Genomic DNA, 20132 nt, shown 5'->3' with positions numbered 1-20132 from the left:
ATAAAGCTCAATGTGTTTTAACAGTCCAAGGTTTTAACCATAGACTGTCTGTAAAAGGTTTTAATCATAGACTGTTTAGTTTTTAACGCTGCAATTTTGTACGGACGTCAGTTTGACTTTTGTCCCTGTTAGGCCACCATAGATTACACTTTCTTCAAAATGGCTGCCCCTGTTGACAACGTGAGTTGAATTGTGCTCTCTGCTTTTTAATCAAACATGTATTTTATGTTTCTACAACACGTGTTTATATATCACACTACCTTCTGAATATTTAGTGTGTATTTTTAAATCTTCCTCGAAGCTTTTACTTGTTACGTGCCAATATTTGTAGTTTTTAAATGACTTGTGCTAACCATCTAGCTGCTCGCTAACTATCTATAGAAAGCCTTTTTACCATATTACACTTTTCTTACTTTGTTTACACTGTTTTTGCATTTATTTGTAACGTGTAATTTCTATGTTTATATTCACTACATGACAGGATTTAATGGAAAGTGATGTACCAAAAGCGGTTCAGCTGCTGAGAAGTCTAACAGAACAGGTGAGAAAGTGTTATAGTGTGGTTATAATAATGTTTACTCCCTTTAAATGAAACTTTACTTCAGAAAAGGTAAAGGGGTAATAATGGATTTGAAGTGTCTAAAAATGTAAATTCTGGTTGGCGTTTTTTGTTTTGGATTTAGAAAATTAAAAAAAAGACAAAGTACTTTGAGTTTTACACAAGTCTAATCTTTAATACTCCCTTGTATTGAAACTTCACGAACACAGTCATAAAGATACGTTTCATGCTGAGCTGTAACAGAATGATGCATTAATGAAGTGACAGCGTGTTGTTGTTGATAATAACATGTAAACACAAAATGATTTTCTTCTTTCCTCTCATCAGTCAACAACAGCTTTCATTTGTTTTTCTCTGCAGGTCGCCTCAGTTACAATTCATGTCCGCGACCTGCTGACAAAAGTAAGAGATGGGACATTTAAGACCTCAAAGGTGAGATGGTTGACTTTATTTCTCCTGGCTTTGATTGTTTGATCAATTATGTCACTTCAGGAAAGACCAATGCAAACCAGACAACATGCAGGATAAATGGATGAGCAACATGATCATGTGCAGTTTGCTTTTTAGAAACAAGTAGTTTTGTATTGTCATTATTGCCTCTAAGTTTCTGATGTGTTCTTTCAGGGAACACAAACATACAATCATTTGAATAATGTTGTTGTTTACTGTGACCTTGCTATCCACATTTTACATTTCGAGGATTTTTTTTCAGAAGGTTCAAGTTGTGTTTTTCTATATTGCAGGAACATAAAAAAGAGACTTGTGTAAATGACCTTTTTAAATATGACCCATTGTAGTCTCGATGGACGGCCCTCTTTGACTCCTTTCTCTCCCTGCAGGGTTTGTCTTTCTTAGACCTTCGGTATCACCTGCTTCTTTTCTACCTCCAAGACCTCACTCATCTCATCGGCATCAAAACCGAGGGAGGCAAAATAAAAGACAGTGACGCCCTTAACAGAGTGGTCTCCGTCAGAACGGTGAGTTGATAGTTTAGTCAAATCACGAGTAATGGGAGTTTATTCGTCAAGCTCTAACATGCTGTATTTGTCCCTTCCCCTTCTGTCTTTAAGGTCCTGGAAAAGATGCGACCACTAGATCACAAACTTAAGTACCAGATTGACAAACTCGTGCGTACAGCGGTCACTGGAAGTTTGGGTAAGACCAGTTATGTGTTGGTCGTGATGAATGACACTGGTTTTGTATTAATATCGGACGTAGAGCTGTGTTTTTCAAAGTGGGGCTTCCGACCCCCTGGGGGGTTGCCAGAGGCCGCTAAGGGGGTCGGGGGAAACTTTAAAGGACGAGTGGGGGAAAGTGGAGCGAGACATTTTTTTCTTCTTTTAACTAAGAACATAATTTGTGACGGTACGATTTAAATATGTCGTTTTAGATGATTATGATTCACGACATAACAAACTCTATCTTTTCTTTTCTATGCCAGTCTTTCAATTTAAAAGAATAACACACATCACTCTGGCCAATCAGAATCAAGCAGCCGCGATGAAGGAATGTTTATAACAGGAGAAAGATGCACTGAATGTAATCAATGAATATTAAGAGAGAAAACGTTTATGTTACTGTTACAATTATTCATAATTGGCTAAATATAAAAGACTATTTATAAACAAAGACTTGAATGAAATGAATAAATACAATTAATTGTTAATAAGAATGAGGAAAAAGACAAGTTGTCTGTTGAATTATTGACATTGTAACATACCAGGAATTTAAGACATTTTGCAAAGGGGGGGGGGGGGGGGGGGGGGGGGGGGTGTGATGCTTTATTGAGGTTCTTGTCATAGTTAGAGACCCGCTGATGTCGAGGATAAATATCTCATATGGGAGTTGCATGATTTTCAACCTTTTCACAATTTGACTGCTTTTGTCGATTTCAGCTGAAAATGATCCGCTGCAGCTGCGTCCTAATCCTGAGAATCTCATCAGCAAAGTAAGGTTCAAATCTCACTTTACTTTGGTGGCACAATCAAATTCTACTTGTACATGAAGAAATTAGCTTTTAAACTTTGAATCAGTCTGACTAACGTACTAATGTTTTTACAAGTGAAGGGAGGGAAATATTGTCACTTGTGACTGACTTCATTTCTTTTCTTATTTTCTTCATGAACCAGCTGAGTGAATCAGAAGAATCTGACGCTGAAGCAGAGAACAAAACCGCCGCAGAGAAGAAAGCAGCCCACTCTAGTGGCAAGAAATATGTACCACCGAAGATTGCTGCAGTGCATTATGGTAATTACAGTAGCTTCATTCTTCTGTGGGCATTGATCACATTGTTTGGAAGGCACCAAGCAGCTCAGCAGCTTCTTTTGGTACTGTGAATTTATAAAACAAGAAGGTTAAAACTAAAATCAAAATAAAGAATGCCACACATTTCTCACTTCACCCTGTTTCCTGCAGATGGCGACATGACAGAAGCTGACAGAAAGAAGGCTCAGGTGGAGCGGCAGAAGCGGGTTGCCCTGAGGAGCTCTGTGATCCAGGAGCTGAGACAGCAGTACAGCGACGCCCCCGAGGAGATCAGGGATAGAAGAGACTTCCAGAGCGATCGGGACAGCCGTGAGGAGCTGCACAGGTGTTTTCTTGTTTCCTTAATAGAAACAGGTAGAAACATAGAGGCTGGTCAAGTTTGGAGAGAAGTAGAGATTAATTGTAGTGCAGTACGGCGGGATTATATCCTTTGATGGAATATTAAATGGCATGCTTGAAATGCTTTTGGATGAGTTTCTCAATATTCACTTGTTTATTTTTCTTCTTCACAGGAAAAACTATGAGGAGTCTATGATGGTGCGCCTCAACATGCCCAAACAACAGAAGAATTCTAAAAAGAGAGGCAGGATGTCTATGTCTGGCCAGCTGAGTGGTATAACACACTTCGGTGACATAACAGCACTGACGGGCGGCGATGGCGGACAGGTGGGTGATTTCTTAACCCAGTCTGAACTGAGAACATTTTTCAGACTGAGCGTTATGCAACTGGAACTGCCAGCAGCACATCATGAATGATTAACAGAACCTGTGTTTAGAGGAATGCATGTGTGTATATGGGTGACTGAGAAGTCTGGCACCATACTCCATGCTCCACAGGTTTGGCATGCTAAACATGTTAGCTTCCTGTCACAAATGCACCAGTCTGCTGTCATAGAAAGCACTAATGAGTGTCAGTAATGACTACAATAACACTCACTGATAACCTGCTGCACTGCCTCCAGATATGAGAAATTCATTCAGCTTAATAATGTATCAAAGAGAAATCTATTGGCTGTGTTTAAAGTTGTTTACTGAGCACTAGCGCATTAAGCTCATCTCTGTTCAGTGTGTGTGGTGGCATTGCAGCTTGTTTACATTTAATATTAGTAGTTTATTTACGTCACATTCTTCATTTGTCTGCTGTTCCTCACACTTTTTCTTGATGGCACAGGATGGAGACAACCCTCGGCCCAAGAAGAAGAAGAATATCATGAAGAAGAAAACCAAAAGAAAAGGTGAGGACATGAAGAAATACCAGACAGTACAGACTGCCTCAGACCTTTTAGTGTCTTTACATTCACCCTTCAAATACATTCATCAGGGACATGATTGGCATCAGATAAAAAAAAGCTGAATAGCATCTGTTCACACAATTTAAATACATTTCAAACCTGTTTCAGCACTGCAGAATATCTAGAGCTATAGGCTGGATACCAGCAGCTTATGTATAGTTAATATGTAATATTTTATAACATGACTGGGATTAGCAGTTGCTAAAGTGACAGTGTCCATATATACAGTTAGACAGAGGAGATTTTACAATTTTGGATATAGAAACCCAGTCCTAGACCTTCGTGATATCAAAGCTGGTTACAGCTGTTGTTATGACAACAGATTGAAATGAAGCCTTAATCAAATCGATCATACTTTATGAGCGCGTCATTAGCTGGCGGCTAACTACCTGTCTGTGCAAAATCCAGATTTATCCGAAAGAATCAGTCCTGATTCATACACTAATTAAGGTACCTCTAATACATTCACGCTTTTGGAAGACATTTTGGGTTCATTATTTTGCGATGAGATATTTTGATTTGTTGACTGGAGGAGCTGGTAAACAAACAGCATAGACAACAGCCTGCTTTACATCCAGCCAACTTTTGAAACCCCAGTAGTCATATTCATGTGACTAATGGACTTTTCTTTCTTGCAGCTTTTAGGAAGCACAGATAGACCAGAAATGTGATGTCCAGTGAATCAAGAAAAGCAAATGACAACACCAAGAGGATTCCTTACATCCCATCGTTTCTTTTAATATCATATCATTTCTTCAAATGTTTTTTTTTTTTTCTAACTAGACATTTAATTAATTCTGGATCACCTGTGTAGTCTGTATGAAAGTGACTGTTTGTGAAATTAAAGTTGACTGTTGTCTCTGATATTTGTATTTTATTTCTTACCTCTTACACCACTGCATGCTTGTTTTCTTGTACACTTCTAATCTCCTGCTCAGACAGTCTTCATGAAGAAACTCTTTTTAGTACTCATCGGTAGACTTACAAAGAAACCAATTCAGCCTAGTAAGATACAGTTCAGTGCTTGAGATGAAGCCGTATGGCGGTCCTGCAGGTGGAGCCCAAGACTGACCTAAATGTCACTAAGTTGAGAACATGTCACAACTGAAGATACAGGAAAAGTCAAACTCATTATGCTGCAAATGTCATCCCTCTCAAGTTTCTAGAAGATGTTACAGGGTGGAAAAGCAGAAATCAAACTAACAGCTGAATTTAATGTAGCTGGTTAAGTTTCACTGAACAAAGCAGAGCTGAGAGTAATAGAAGTAATGTGTGCTCTAAAAACAGCTGACTCCAGTATAAAGAACGATTCCCCATCCAAATAGTCTCAAAACTACCTTATGTGTACATCCATTCATTATCTTCACTGCTGGAGCCGATCCCAGCTCCCAGGGTACCAACCTACAGTGTAGTCAAGGGATTTGGGACCAATTGTCGAGTATACCATTGTCTCAGGAGGATTTCCTTTGTTACAATATTCAAAGTTTTCTCTACCTTCTGTGTCAATGGATTCTGCACGAGGAAGTTATTACATTATGACAATGTTCTTTTTTTGTGATCGACTACTTTGATGATAAAGCTTTACGTCTTAAATAATTACTCTTGTAAGGGCTGTATAAAGTATGCAGATACAAATAACTCCTCTATAAATTAGACCAAAGAGGAAAACAGAAAGATTAATTTAAAAAACACACAAACATTCATTTTTACACAATGTCTTTATTTTTTTTTCCCTAATTACAGACTCATGGGTTAAAAATAAAAATTAAAAAAGAAAACACTTTTTTTTTTTTCAAACCCACTCCCCCTTTTCAAAAAAAAGAAAAGAAAAGAAAAAGGCTCCACACAAACCCCACAACTGACTTCCCCAGCCCTAAAATAACAGCTCCTGCACACTCCTGTTTATTAAATTAATCAATGCTGTAAGCTCATCAGCCTTCCTCAGACAAGCCGTGACTGCACTGCGCATAGTCAGAGAAAGGGGGCGCCTTTAAGTCCGCACTGTACACCCCCCCCCCCAAAACACTGGTCTCTGGTCCTGCCTTCCTCACTCTTGCACAAACTTGCCTCCCACTCAGCAATGCTGCCTTCAGCTCTCTGTATAGAAAACGTGTTGAATTTGGCTGCCTGTTTAGTGCTGCCTGTACTGCAGTGTCATGTGCTGTGTGTGTGTGTGTGTGTGTGTGTGTGTGTGTGTGTGTGTGTGTGTGTGTGTGTGTGTGTCTCGACCATGTGTGAGTGAGTTGAAGTGTGAAGGGAACTAAAAGCATCATCAGCGTTTGCTGTTGTAGTAAATGCCCCCCGCGGCAGGCCTGTGGTCGCCCTGCCCCCCTCCCCCGCCCCCCCACACGGACAGGATGGGGTGAGTGTGCATAGCGGGAGCAGAGAGAGAGAGAGACGCTGCGGAGACAGTGGGGGGGGCCTGCGCCACCTGGGGAGGGGTCGTCAGCCTCCACTGGTCCTGAAACCTGAAACGACAAGAAGTGGTCTAATATACAAAGAGAGGAGAGGGGAGGGGAGGGGGGGGGGAGGGAGAGACGGGAGACAGGGAGCACAGAAGGGGAGAGGGGAGAAGGGTTTGGGGAATGCGGGGTTGCATAAAATAAAAACATCGATGCCTGTCAAAGAAATCAAAAGGAGCTGTGGCCATGTCTGAGTTGGAGTTGAGAGGGTGTGGGCAAGCAGTGGGGGGGTAGCAGCAGACGAGGAACCCCACTCAGGAGGAAAGAAACATCTAAACATAAACAATCGCACTGAATACTGAAGGTCCACCACTGCCTTGAGAACAGTAGACAGAAATTCACAATCCATGGTGTAATGAGCCAAAGAGGAGGGAGGGAGGGGGGGATGAGTTATAAAATGCAGGCAGGGTAGGAGGTTGAGGGGGGAGAAAACGTTCAACACAGATGGGGTTGGGGGTAATGATAGACTCCAAAGCACAAACTTAAAACACATCAACAAATATTCTGACTAGTGGAAGTTTCACATATGTACGGTACATAAAAAAATGAATACAGTATCCTTTTCTTTTTTTTTTCTTTTCTTGCTGTTTACCCCACACATTTTTTTTTTCTTGTTTTGGTAGTGGTGGAGGGTGAGTGGGTGGGCTGTGTTGGTGATGGTGATGGTGTAAAAAGCAGGAGGTCACAGCCAGACCAAAGGAGACATCTGCAGCCTGAGATACCATCATCCTCTCTCTTAACTTCCCACCCCTTAAAAAACCAACAGAATACAAAGAAAGAAATCTGCCACAGTACTCCCCAATGGCCAACGTATACCTTACCAGGGGGGCGCCTGCATCAATCTCCGCACACGCACGCTCACACACAATCGCACACTGCGGCCAGTCAGTTTCTCTGTCCAGGAGAAGTGTTTTTTTTTTTGTTTTTTTTCCTTTTTTTGTCTTTTTTTCCCCTCTTCTGGGATTCTCTTCTTTTATTGATGGGAAAGGAGGGCATATTTTCATTGTGTTTTTTTCTTTTTTCTTTTTTTTTCCAAATGGGAACAGGGATGGGGAAAGGGTTGATAGTAAGGGGGTGTTTGGGAAGGAGGGGGTGTTTAGTAAGGGGAATACCACGATGTTGTTCGCCCTCGGCCCCTGGAAAAGAGAGAGAAAAAGAGGGTGAGTTTTTTTCTTGTTGGCTTAAGAAGACGGACACCAATTTCCTGGTGTGATATAATATAATACGTGTGTGTGTGTGTGTGTGTGTGCGTGTGTGTGTGTGTGTTTGTGTGTGGTTGTGAGCAGAGACAGGGTCTGCTGGAATTTCAGTCCAGGATGTAAACTGAAGGGGAAAGAATATTCTTATAGAAATATTGGTTTCAGAATGTATAACACAATGTGGAGGACAGTGTTCACAAATAAAGAGACATACCATCTAATCGGTATTGTGCCTTTGATCTTACAAGTTGTGTTGTAACAAATCAATCTGGAAAAAAATAGACTACAGCTTAGTCAAGAGAGGATAGTGTTTAATTTCCAGATATCAGAATAGTGTTTTGGTGTGTGTGAGGGGGACGGCAAAGGCACTCTCTCTCCCTCTTTCTCTCTCTCTCTCTCTCTCTCTCTCTGTGCGAGAGGCGCCTCTGGGGTCACTGTGGGGAAAGACCTTGAGGACAAACAGCACCAACATAAACCCCCAGCATGACACATTACACATACATACACACACATATTTGACAATTTGGGGAACAAAACTCGGTTATTATACACTCAAACACTGCCTCACACATACACAGAAGCGAGCAACAGCAAACCTGACACGCCCTCTCACCTTTATCACACACATCATTCAGTGGCAACAAAAAAAAAAAGAAGGTCAAACTGGGACTGCATCCAGAGGCCGTTAGGCAAGATGCTGAGGTCAGGCTGCAGTAATGAACCCTCGTTTCTGGGAGTGAAGGCTGTAAAGGTGAATCTGAGTTGTACTGTGTGCTTTGTGTGTAATGGTTCATGTACATGCAAGGGTACACCCTAAACCGAGGCTCTTCCACACGAGTACAGTACGTGTGTGTTTACTGGGTGACATCAGAATATTTTCCTGCACTGTGCTTACTAAAGGGAATAACAAGAATGATGTTGTTAATGAGTGTAACACCAATAACAGTACTTTTCTCTGCTGGATGCCAATTTCATAAGTTCAAGTAAATGTTGTTTTCTACTTCTGACCTGGTGTAAGGATGTCTTTAGCCTGTGCAGACAACACATGCTTTGGCCTTCATGAATCTTAATTGCTATAACTGAAGCCAATTAACACTTGAAACACTAGAATGAATGAAACTTAAATATGTTAGGGCAGTGATTGCAGGACCAAAGCCAGAACTGCAAAATCTTCACAAGCACAAAAGTAGGTCAGTGCAAGGATTTTGAACTTGGCATGTGGTTTTCTTCACCATGGATGTGTTCCCACAACTGAGACAAGGCATCAATGGAAGTGTTGGGCTTTTATATGCGAGCCTGATTCTGTTCAACTGATGCGTGATCTTAAGTAGACAAGTGATGAATTCCTGATGTAGCAGCCAAACAGCATTTCTGCTCTCCTCTACAAGAGGCCAGCTCAAGTGGAACTCTGCTTCTTGGCATGCTACTCTTAATGGGCAACTATCACATGTGAACAAAGGAAATGTACACTATGTAGTTATCACATGAGCTTTTCTATGATTCTGAGTGCAGATATCACAGTTGGCAACAAAAAAAATGTCATGACCTTGAAACTGCCAGCTTCACTATGTCTGATGCCAATCAATAAAACACAGTTATTAGTGTCTTTTCTTAGCCCGAATCAGCATGTCTATGTACATTTTTGGCTTTTCTGCTTTATCGGATGGTTTTTCTTAGTTTCATCCACCTTCCACTCCTGAAAGCCAGAACTGTTCTAGTTCAATAAAGCACACAGAATGTCATACCTCAGTAAAATGCTTTCAATTTTTCAGATTATAAAACTACCTATTTATATCAGTGCTTTCAGCTTCTGCTGACTTGATTACACAGATATACACCACAACTCTTTGAGTGCCTTGTCCTGCAGCCTGGGCCAAACTGGCAGGGTTAGGGTTTCTTGGTATGTGTGGGAGTGGCTGGGGTAAGTACACAGAGTGATTAGAGAGATTCTGACCTTGAGCTGCAGACACTTTCTCACAAAAAGGAGTAAGGAGTCGTGTAACTCTTTGCCGTGATTATTTAAACGCAGCCTCATTGAAATGGAATTCGTCGCACAATTTTTTGAGACAAGAGCAAGGGCAATAATAAATCCACGAGCACACGAGATAAACTTGACTCAAAATGAATTTCCAAAAGGTACTTGGCCTCTGAAAGACCTCTAAATGAAGGTTTTATACTAACTCCCAAATAACTGCTGCGTCATCTTCAGGCACATGATCTTGGTTCAATATTAAGTATTGAGACACAGCCAAAGCCTGGAGTTCCAGATGCTCCTATCAGAATCTCTCTGTATCATGTATGGGGAAGTTGGCATGCTGGATCAACATGTTTGGCACACGCTCCCTTTCTTAATCTCTAAAAAAAAAAGAAAAAAAAAGGTGGGTCTGGCAGAGAGCTCTGTGGGGCTTCTATGGCGATCTCACTGAGACGCTTTATCATCTTGACATCTCTGCTAACAAGGATACACAAAGGTCCTCTTAATCATTCTTTCAAATTTGTTCTATTGATTACTTTCAATTCTCATGTATCCAAACTGTTCTTGCTTTATTGAGTGATTGCCAAGTATTCTCACATCTTAAACACTACGTTTACAAAATGTGGTTTATATTAAAGACCCACAGGACTCCACTGCAAAAAGTGAAGAAACCCAAGTAAACACTCAGCAGAAAGCCACCAGAGTCCCTCTGCACATTAAATCAATCATCACCAGATTGTGTCTGTGTTCACCATGGATAACAGTCATTGCAGACCAAACCTAGTGCTTAAGGGGTTGATTAAATATTTAAATTACACCACAAGCACCACCAGGATTTCAAGTTGCCATAGCTCTGGACACACTGATGATTGTGCATCACAAAAAGCTGCCACAGTGTTGCAGCAGACTGAAGCGTATCATTAATCTGATGGTAACAGCCCGTACTGACTTCTATCAGGAGAAATAGTTTGCACCTAAACGCTTGATGCCAAAGACCTTAGCATTTCAATTAAATGATGCTGTATGTGAAGTCTGGGAAGCACACACTGATGTGCACTCGGTCTGATGGCCTCCATTTAGTTTCTATCACAATCTTGTACACACTGTCCTCCATAATACTATTTTGAAATGTTATTTGTGGCCTGTAATTGGCACCAATACCATATATGGCTGAGGTTTTTCTACTCCGTCAACAAAATTCAGATCAAGCAAAGAAAGAGCAAAGAACTATTGTCCACTGACGATGCTCAGACTGCTTCTCTGGTCCTTCTCTACATCACCCAGACAAGAATGAATTTGTTTTTTTCTGCTCAGTATATCCACTCCTTTACACTATAATAAAAAATCTCATACAGGCATGTAGCTATAATCATTGCTCAAAGTCTAGCGATAATATTAAAGGCAAGTTCTAGATTTCCTTCCTGATTACCCTCCAATTTCCTATCACGTCGAGTTCATATGTAGAGGAAATGATTACTGAATGTTCTGTTCCAGTCTGGGTGAAATACAAAGAGGGCTGTTTTGACCCCAAACAGCTGGTGACCATGACAGCCAACATTAAAATGTGCTAAGGAGTCATTTCTTATCAATAGCTGTTGCAATTCTTTAGAATCAGTCAACACAGGGAGCTTATTCTGGCTGCTCTTAATAGTCTGTCTCGTCCTGTCCTGGGAGTGTAAGGTGCAGTGCATGCAGGTGCTCTCCCACAGAGTATAAATGAGGCGCCTCGGCGTCAGCTCACCTGAAGGCCCGTCCTCTGCCTCTGGGTGGTGTGTAGCCACTGTAGTAGCGTGCGCGTGATGAAAAGCTTCCTCCCCGTGACCGGAACCGAGCCCGTGGGAAGCCGCGGTCTGTGGTGCTAATGCCTGGTCGGTTTGTTCTCTTAGCGCCCACCTGAGAAACAGGATTCAAAAGTGGAAAGTAACAAATTAACAGCCAATCCTGTGGCTCCCCCATACAAAAACACCATGTAGATCTGAGACTTTGGGGATTTTCTTGAAAGCAACCTTTTTGGAAAGTAAACCTCGACTTACAGTGAAGGGAAAATATTACGCTCATATTTCTGTAAGCACAAGGAAGCCCATGCACCTTCCACCTAGGGGGCTACACAGGCCCTACATAAAAAAACCCTGAAATGTTAAGGACCATAGTTATTTGTTCCAGGACCCTAAAGGGACTCATTAGTTTTTTGGGAAAATATAATATATATACCCATCTAGTGTAAGATGTAGCAGAAACGACCCAGTTCATGTTGGAGAACAAGAGGCAACTCTTTAACTCTTTGTCATATTTGAATCCATTTCCTTTTACTTAGTCAATTTGGTGTGAGCGGCTACCTGACTGTCTGGGTTTGATTACCACCCTGCTGAACCATTAGCTGATCTATGTGAAGTCTCAAGAGTTTGTAATTGTAATAACTATGATATACTCAGTACTGCGTTTATGTTTGGTCTTTGTTGGCTTCATTTAAGTTAACACAAACCTGCTCCCCATTTTAACCACACCTCAAACTTGTTCTGGCATATGACCTTGAAACTAAATAACTTAAGTCTTTCAACAGAGTCCTCTTATATAGGATTATTATTTATTAACAGTTGATTTCTAATCAACGGACTACCCCCCCAGTTAACAAAAATGCATGTAAGTTGCACTGTCAGGCCAACTGTATCTCAATTCAAGGAAGCAGTTCTAGCAGCTTTTTAATCAATGCCATGTCTCAATATAACAGAATGATCTGTGCTACTGTCTCTCTCTGCTTTATCAGTTATTCAAATTATACCTGATTTAAGTGTTAAACAAAAGAGGCCGGCGCCATGGTATAACTCGGAAATTTGCAAACTGAAACATTGAGTCTGATTAGATGAATAATAGTACTATCTGTTGTTGTTGCTATGTTTGTCTCTATCCATCTCTCCTTTTCTGCATCGCCCTCTATCCCACACTCTCCGCTCATGCAGCAATGACACATGGGTGTTCACCATCAGCCTGGTCTGCTTAACATTTCTGCCTTTAAAAGGATATTTTTCTCTTGCCACTGTTGCCAAGCGCCTGCTCATGGTGGACTTGTGTTGGGTGTTTGTGTACACTCTAACAAAAAGTACAATCTAGGCCTGCTCTATTTGTAAAGTGTCCCGAGATAACTTTTAGGATTTGGCGCTACATTAAAACTATTGATGTGGGTTCTGAGCCTGGTCTCAGGTCTTTAAGTAGGTCTTAAGGAGCCTCTCCTCCAATATAACATTTTTCAGATGAACAGAAAATCTCCAAACTTAGAAAGCAGACATCAGATTTCTTTACCTTTATCTGCCTTCCTCTAAAAAGGGACTCGTCCAAAGCCATGGCTGTCCTTACAGACTCTTTGTCTGCAAACTCTATGTAGGCAAACCTGGAGAACAACATACAAGAAGAGCACTCAACTTCAGCTAGACATGCAATACCACTGACTTGATATGTTGGCATAAAACTGTATTTAATGGCTATCACAGAAACCAGGAGGTGAAGTGAAGTTAATCCCCTAAAAATAGCTTTGAACAAAGTTCAGAGCTATTTCTGGTGGTATTCAAAGTGACCTTCATACAGAAGATTAAAGGCTGACAGCAACAGATGCAAAAGAAACATTAATATTGCAGTGTGGCCGTGGTATATTTGCAACAGAAAATGATAACCACTGCTCCAGTGATGCGACCTGCACAGTGAAAAGGTACAGTATATTGTTTGTTTATTACCCTTTGGGATGCCCTGTGTATTTGTCACATAGGATGGTAACTCTATTTACTGAGCCGCAGCCATGAAAATGAGCCTCTAGCTCTTCTGCCGTTGCACCGTAGTCCACCTGAAAAAAGGGGGGAGAAGTTGAGGCACCAACAGAGTTCTGGCATGTGATCGGCAAAAGACAAAGAGCAGGGAAATATGCAGAGCGCAGAGCAGGGCGAGGGCATAACAAAATCATAACAGCAGAAATATAACCAAGAGTTTACATTTAGGTGTAACTACACCTACTTCCTAAACTACATGCATTTGTGATAGTTGTTTCATCAAGTTAGACAAACTACAGCCACTTAGAACAGAGAACACATCCCATCCATCCCGAGAACACTTTGAATGTAAAAAAATGTATTTTATTAATTTCTGTTAATTCCCATCCAGCAATTTATGGCTTTTCTTTTTCCATGCCTTTTTGTTTTAAGATGTCACTGGAGGTTACTGAAGGTCATCTGGTGAGTCTGTTAGGCCGTGATCTGGTGACCGGCCTGTCCTGACTATAGCAGAGGAGAACTCAGACTCACTCACAAGCTGTTTCAAACAAGCCACACACACAAGCTAACATGTCGGCAGTGTGGACCTGAGGTGCTCATCAGCAGAGGTGAGCAAGCCAAACACTGGAGGTTAGAAAAAGACCCTGTACTTTCTCCCCCCTCCTCTCCTCTACTTATCTACCTCTCTCTCCAATTATCTCTCGCAAATTATGACATTGATATAAACAAGAATACGAGAAAAAAGGGGTTAAAACTAAATTTTCTGGGGGAGATTTGTCTGAGTGAGAGATAGAGATAGTCTTTTTTTTTTGCTGTCGATTATAGTGCTTCAGAGAAATAGAATCAGCCAAATGAGATATCCCAAGGTCGAAGCAGGAAAGAACTCTAAAATCGGCCAGAGATATTGCAATCGGTGCATCTCTGGATGTAACCTCTTGAAGCTCGACGTCTTAACATCTCCAATCGGAGAGTATTTGTTGCATTTTAAGCTTGTGGTATGGTGGTTAAACTTTTTTTAAGAGAATTTGATCATAAAGTTGTAACACGATACAAGACAGTCTGATCCAACAAAGAGACAGGAACTCACATTTCCAACGTAAATCGACCGGCCATCTGCCTCCATCTTTTCCTCGATGGACATGATGACGGGGCCGACTGCACAGCAAGAGAGGAAGGAAAACACAAAATGAGCAACAGACTCTTTAGGAATATTAATTCAGAATATTGTTTGCTGTCATTTGTCAATCAATATGCCGTGTATCTCTAAACTCATGGTGTAGTATAGTGATGGCCACATTAAAGTTTCTTGATTTGCCATACAGATAGTAAAAGGTAAATTGACTTGAGCTTGTATAGCGCTTTTCTAGTCTTCTTACTACACAGGTCACATGTTCACATCACATTCACATAATGATGGCAGAGGTATGGCAGAATATAAGTCGCACCAGTATAGAAGACGCACTCCGTTTTTGAAGGTCTCTCAGAGACAGAAAAAAGTTGAAACTGTCTTCCTGTCGATTTCTATTGTGCTCGGCGAGGTCTACAACGTGCAGTTTCTGTGCAGCTGTGTCGCTCTTTTAGTTTGGTCTGTTTTCACATTGTTCAGTTTGCACTCCTACAGAATGGTATTCGACCTTCAGCCTGCAGTGAAAGTTGTGAAGCACAGACCCCTAGCTTGCAAGCTCTCTGCCCGACACCGCTGGTCACTCTTTAGCTTTAATATAGGACTCTGTCAATCGAAAGAGCCCTCGACAAGGTTTATTTACAGAACAATATACTACTGTTTTCTGTACATGCATGATTATGACCTCTTGAGGGAGAAAAGATGTAAAAAAAAGTTGGACAGCCAGACTGGTCTGTGTCGTTGTCTTTCCCAGTACAGCGTGCAATGAATGGGGATGGGTTTTTAAATCAGTACAGGTTGCGTGTAGTGTGTGATGGTGAATGCTGGTCAGCATTTTATAAGGTAAATTAGTTGCACCTGTGTATATGACACAGCCAACTTTTAAGATGGAAAAAATAGGTATTAAAAGTGCGTCTTCAAACATACAACACTCTGACGTGTGCCTGCAGGACCTGGGGATAGAGTCTTCAACATCTGACTCTACCACTGAGCAACAGCAGCCATATTTCATTATGTGTAATACTTAGATACCAGCTCCATTCAAAGCAGTTTAATTAAGCAGTTTTATTACATTAATCAATGCCCAAACTACAGACTAACATTTATTTTTATGAATACATTTGAAAGCAACTTTCTAAACTTGGCACACTAGCACAAGGATTAAGTCAGGACACGTCGGCTGTTTCTGAAAATGTCTATGCATTAAACGTCACTCTTTAGTAACCATTGAAATAATATAACATACATTTCGATTATTTAGAGTAGAGGTCGCTGTTGTTGATCATTTGCCAGAGAATGGATCAGGGAAATGTGGACAGACAAGACAGAGATCCTGCTTTCAAAACAAACAAATACCTGGTGGGGGGCTGAGATTCATCTGTTTCTCCACCTCGTTCTGTAGCTCCTTCAGCTTCTCTGCCTCTTCCTCCATCTCTCTCACCCGAGCTTTTATCGCCTCCAGTTCCTACAACATAGACACAAATTTATAATTTAGAGCCGTCAGTCATTCATATGCTAAATTTTAGCCATGAAAATGTAATCATGACCAAATTTCACCTTTAACACCCCAATGGCACCCATCTGCAGCTCAACTACAACAGAACAATAATAAGGAGATGCTGAACCTGTAAGTGATGGCAGAGCCACAACGCAACCTCAAATAAAATCAACGGGTCTCTGCAAGAAATCAAAGCTCCATGCCAGATTCACCTTTAATTCTTCAAAAATGGCATGAAAAGGCCTTTTAACGGGAGCCTGAATTTAGCAGGGGGATTGTGGGCTTTGGGAACAAATCAGGGAAGGTATCTGAGGCTCCTTTTCCAACAGACGACCCCATTCATCAGATTTGATTAAAACTTGATTTTTGCAGGGATGCTGTAAATAGAGCCGTTTTCACATTTGCATTTTCACATTTCAGCTCATGAAATTCTCCCAACCTGGATGTTCACATATGCACCTCACAGCATGAGGCTTTCCCTGTCAAACAGGAGGGGGGGGGGGGTCTCCTGAGGCAAGAGGTTACAAAAAATGATATGGCGCCATAATTAGAATATTTGCCTTATAGCAATGCTACTGCTTTGATGGAGAAGAACATACTGATAAACACAGAACACAATGCAGCTGTTTAATGACGTGCAAACAGTCTATGCACTGTGTACCTGTCAGAGGATAAAAATGTCAAACACCCTCTCCCAATTGCTCGAGGTAAATTCTCCTGATTATATCCTGCTGCTTTCTAAAATCAGCTCACTCTTTTTGCAGAAAAAACACGTCTGCATAGACTGTATGCATGCGACCGCTACAATCCCCATATCAAAATTTAACGGCTGCATTAAGTTTTCTGTTGGTCAGTATGTTGTTCTCCACTCTTTTTTTCACATTGTGATATTGTCTAACCACACGTAGCATTGATATAAAGGCAAACATTCTCATTATTGCATCGTGTAGTGGACTGTGTTGTTTTGTCCGCTACTTCCACATTGTTATTTTTTTACGTCACGTCTTAACCCAGGAGACCCCCCCGCCCCCCCTCCTGTCTGACAGGGATAGACTCCCGCTTTGAGGTGCATATGTGAACAGCCAGGTCAGGAGAATATCCGGAGCAGTCCTCCTGACATGATCTAGATATTTTCAGGAGTGCATTACGTGAAAACCGCATAAGTTATGTTTTAAGTTAAATACTTTTTTTCTTTTTAAACATACAGCAGAACTAATTTATTTAAATTATTCAATTCAATCATATGTTTAAGAGATATTTGTTGAATGATTAGTTTCAATACTATTCATTTTGGTCTTCTCATAAGAGCACAGTTATTTCATAAAACAATTTAAATCAACAGCTACATTGCTCTTAAAAAAACAAATAAGATGGTCAACAATAAAACAGATCATACAAGTCTGAAAACAGCATGTGAAAATTAGTACGTTAACTTCATTTGAAGAAAAGGGCTCAGGAGATAACAAGCATGACTATAGGAACAATGAATTTCAAATGATTTTGTTTTTTGCATTGCCATTCACATGATTCATTAGATTAAAATCCACACATATAACCATCCATACCTTCAAAACAAAATAAACTCTGACTGTTGAGACTCCATGCTTGGGCTCTGGTTCTAGCTGTTTACCATTTACATTCACTATTTTGTCACCTGACATTGAAATAAACAACTAGTAAACCAGTCAATAATCGTATTAGTTTGCTGTACCTCAAAAGGGAATCTAAGCAAGAGCACTTTGAGAAATTGGAAATCTGTTTGAGCTGATGATCAGGTCTGAGGTTTGGAAATAAAAACAAGAAGCCATCAAACAATCAAAAATTAAACATTCTTATGGTGAACACAGCGATGTCCGTGTCCTCATCGGGAGCAGACCCTCCTGACAGTGGTGCACTGCAGCACAGTGGGAATCTTTCCAGCTCTATCCAGGGCTGATGCTTATGCTGACAGGTTTTTTTTAATGCAAAGGCTCTTTGTGCAGCTGGGTACATTGACACTGACAGGCCATATTCAATTAGGTCTTATCACCAAATCACTGGGCTAAACTGCACAGTGACATGCTGCACGTCATGATAATGATGATGATTTTAACCTTTTACTTGTGTATAATGAAGCTGCATGCTTTAAGTCACCCACGCTGGTAGATTATTAAAACAATCAACCCGACAGTGACATGCTGGAGCTCCCATCTTTTGTCGCATATTCAAGGCAAGCTCTTTCACACCCCTCCCTTCTCTCCTTATCCTTGTCCTAGCAAAACACTGAAGGATGCGAACCCAGCCCCTTAAATACCGCAACCTCCTGCTTTCACACTCTCACCACCCGGCAGGCAGTCACTGTTAGAACAAATCCCACCTGGACATGCTGCAAAGACATTACCAGCGAACATGCTGTTATGTGAATGCATGTAGAAATTCAAGTTGGTCGACAAACGCCTTTTAATACAGGATATGCTCGTATTTACTACCACGGATAGGTGAGACCAACCGATGTCCAAAATGAATGACAATTAAATATGGCAGGTGTCATCTCCAGCATTGCTCTGTTGAATTGGGCTAGTGTGATAGCATGTCGGAGTTTCTTTATAGCACTGTCACAAATCAGACCAGCGAGACAATGGCACCTCAAAGCAATGTATCTAGCGACTATTGAGGTTCACTGATCATTTAAAGTGCAGCACATGATGCTGTGGCTTGGAATAAGCTAATGTTAGCCTGCTGGCGCTTGGTCATTTGCATGTTCACACACCGGCGCTTCAAAGGCAGCAGCTGCGTGCTGTACACTTAATGAGTAGAAGAGGTAACATTACCGTAAGCAGGTCGCCTTCTTTAGCAGGTAGACTCTGTGGCTAATGGCGGCGGCCTGTCCTACCCTCGCCCCTTACTGTCTCCTACATCTCCGTCTAGCATTTTTTTTGTTGCCCCCACTCCCCCCCCCACCGGCTCGTGCTGCTCCCTGGCGCAGAGAAACTGGCCGCTGTTGCGCCAAGATGGCGGCCGACGCTTCGCATGTCACCACCCTTTTCTACTGCACTGCGTGAACCACAATGGCGGTTAACATAGAACCTGAAGATAGCAGCAACGAAAACGACATGTGACCCAAGATTTGTAAGAAAAAAAACACGCCAAATTGGTTGCCAGAGTTCGCCGACATATCCGATCTGTTGTAGGTGTTTGTAGTGGTACTCATGGGGGGGCATCATCTTAAACAATAACCTTCACTTACCGGGTCTTCAATTGCGGCCTCTCCCTCTTCTAATCCCGGTTCTTCGTCACCGACACCCGGGTCTTCCAGCTCAGGATGTCCGGGGTCAGAATCTAGTAGGGATTCCTCCGCCAGTCCGTTACCGAACTCCGCCATCGCCCTGATCCTACTGTACCGACTCACCTCGTGGCTCAGGCCCGTACTCACACACAAGGGGGGCAGCGTGAGCGGGGCGGCGGAAAGAAAAAACGCCGCTTAGTAAAGTTAAAATGTAGATTAAATGCTACCTACAGTAACAGCCACTTGTCAAACAGCATTCCACGACTGTCGAGTACTTCTATTCTGTCTCTTCTTTTACAAAAAAAGTCCTAATTTACGACGGACAACCTAGTTTACTTACTTAAATGTGTATATAAAATAGGCGAGGACTACGCGAGAGCGGCAGCGTCCATCAGTTCAGAAATGGAAGCCGGGGGCGGAGTCATGGAACACTGCAGGCGGAAAACTCTCAATCCTATTGGTCAGCGGATGATTCGAGACAACCTCTTTGGCGTCTGCCTCGTTCCTATTGGACAATCGCACATGAATTTCCGGTTCCGAAAAGTAAGTTTACCACTAACTGGGTAAAATATCTGTCGATCATCTCTGTCAGTCGTAAGTAGACCGGCAATGCAAATTGTTCAGCAAATTAATTCCAGGCACATACGATTGTGATACAAATTGTCTACCCAAGTTTACCGGGAAGTATAAATGATTTAAACCCTTGCCACAAAAAGAAGTGCCTCAATGGTACTGCAAT

At 41.6% G+C, this 20132-nt stretch overlaps 2 protein-coding genes across 5 annotated transcripts; one reads left to right on the top strand and one right to left on the bottom strand.

Annotated features, from left to right (window-relative positions):
• Positions 1–94: 94 nt before the first annotated feature.
• Positions 95–4980, top strand: ngdn (neuroguidin, EIF4E binding protein). 2 transcript variants are annotated; one of them, XM_061064595.1, is made up of 11 exons: positions 102–180; positions 482–541; positions 920–991; positions 1399–1536; positions 1630–1714; positions 2455–2507; positions 2689–2806; positions 2975–3149; positions 3337–3490; positions 3996–4059; positions 4755–4980. In XM_061064595.1, the coding sequence occupies exons 1-11, from the start codon at positions 160–162 to the stop codon at positions 4772–4774; spliced, it is 960 nt and encodes a 319-aa protein (XP_060920578.1). In that variant the 5' UTR covers positions 102–159; the 3' UTR covers positions 4775–4980. The 2 variants fall into 2 exon arrangements, with proteins under 2 accessions (XP_060920580.1, XP_060920578.1); XM_061064597.1 differs by lacking the exons at positions 3996–4059; positions 4755–4980 and having other exon boundaries at positions 95–180; positions 2975–3178; positions 3337–3485.
• Positions 4981–5815: 835 nt separating this feature from the next.
• On the bottom strand, positions 5816–19804 carry pabpn1 (poly(A) binding protein, nuclear 1). Of its 3 annotated transcripts, none has more exons than XM_061064387.1 (7): positions 19355–19804; positions 15987–16095; positions 14595–14662; positions 13478–13584; positions 13050–13137; positions 11494–11645; positions 5816–6584 (listed from the first exon to the last, which is right to left on the bottom strand). In XM_061064387.1, the coding sequence occupies exons 1-7, from the start codon at positions 19487–19489 to the stop codon at positions 6389–6391; spliced, it is 855 nt and encodes a 284-aa protein (XP_060920370.1). In that variant the 5' UTR covers positions 19490–19804; the 3' UTR covers positions 5816–6388. The 3 variants fall into 3 exon arrangements, with proteins under 3 accessions (XP_060920370.1, XP_060920373.1, XP_060920372.1); XM_061064390.1 differs by lacking the exon at positions 19355–19804 and adding an exon at positions 18939–19063; XM_061064389.1 differs by lacking the exon at positions 5816–6584 and adding an exon at positions 7139–7714 and having other exon boundaries at positions 19355–19802.
• Between the last annotated feature and the right edge of the window lie 328 nt (positions 19805–20132).

The sequence above is a fragment of the Labrus mixtus genome, chromosome 19, assembly GCF_963584025.1.
Source record: "Labrus mixtus chromosome 19, fLabMix1.1, whole genome shotgun sequence".
NCBI classification, from domain to species: domain Eukaryota; kingdom Metazoa; phylum Chordata; class Actinopteri; order Labriformes; family Labridae; genus Labrus; species Labrus mixtus.
The sequence above is the reverse complement of the archived record's forward strand: the minus strand, read 5'-3'. Positions and strand labels throughout refer to the sequence as shown.

Coding starts and splice junctions, on each gene's coding strand:
- pabpn1 (XM_061064387.1), bottom strand. CDS start 19,489: ATGGCGGAGTTCGGTAACGGACTGGCGGAGGAATCCCTACTAGATTCT. Junction 16,096..19,354: donor AGGCCGCAATTGAAGACCCG/GTAAGTGAAGGT, acceptor TCTATGTTGTAG/GAACTGGAGGCGATAAAAGC. Junction 11,646..13,049: donor TTAGAGGAAGGCAGATAAAG/GTAAAGAAATCT, acceptor CCTGTTTCTCAG/GTGGGCGCTAAGAGAACAAA.
- ngdn (XM_061064595.1), top strand. CDS start 160: ATGGCTGCCCCTGTTGACAAC. Junction 2,508..2,688: donor CTGAGAATCTCATCAGCAAA/GTAAGGTTCAAA, acceptor TTCATGAACCAG/CTGAGTGAATCAGAAGAATC. Junction 4,060..4,754: donor GAAGAAAACCAAAAGAAAAG/GTGAGGACATGA, acceptor TCTTTCTTGCAG/CTTTTAGGAAGCACAGATAG.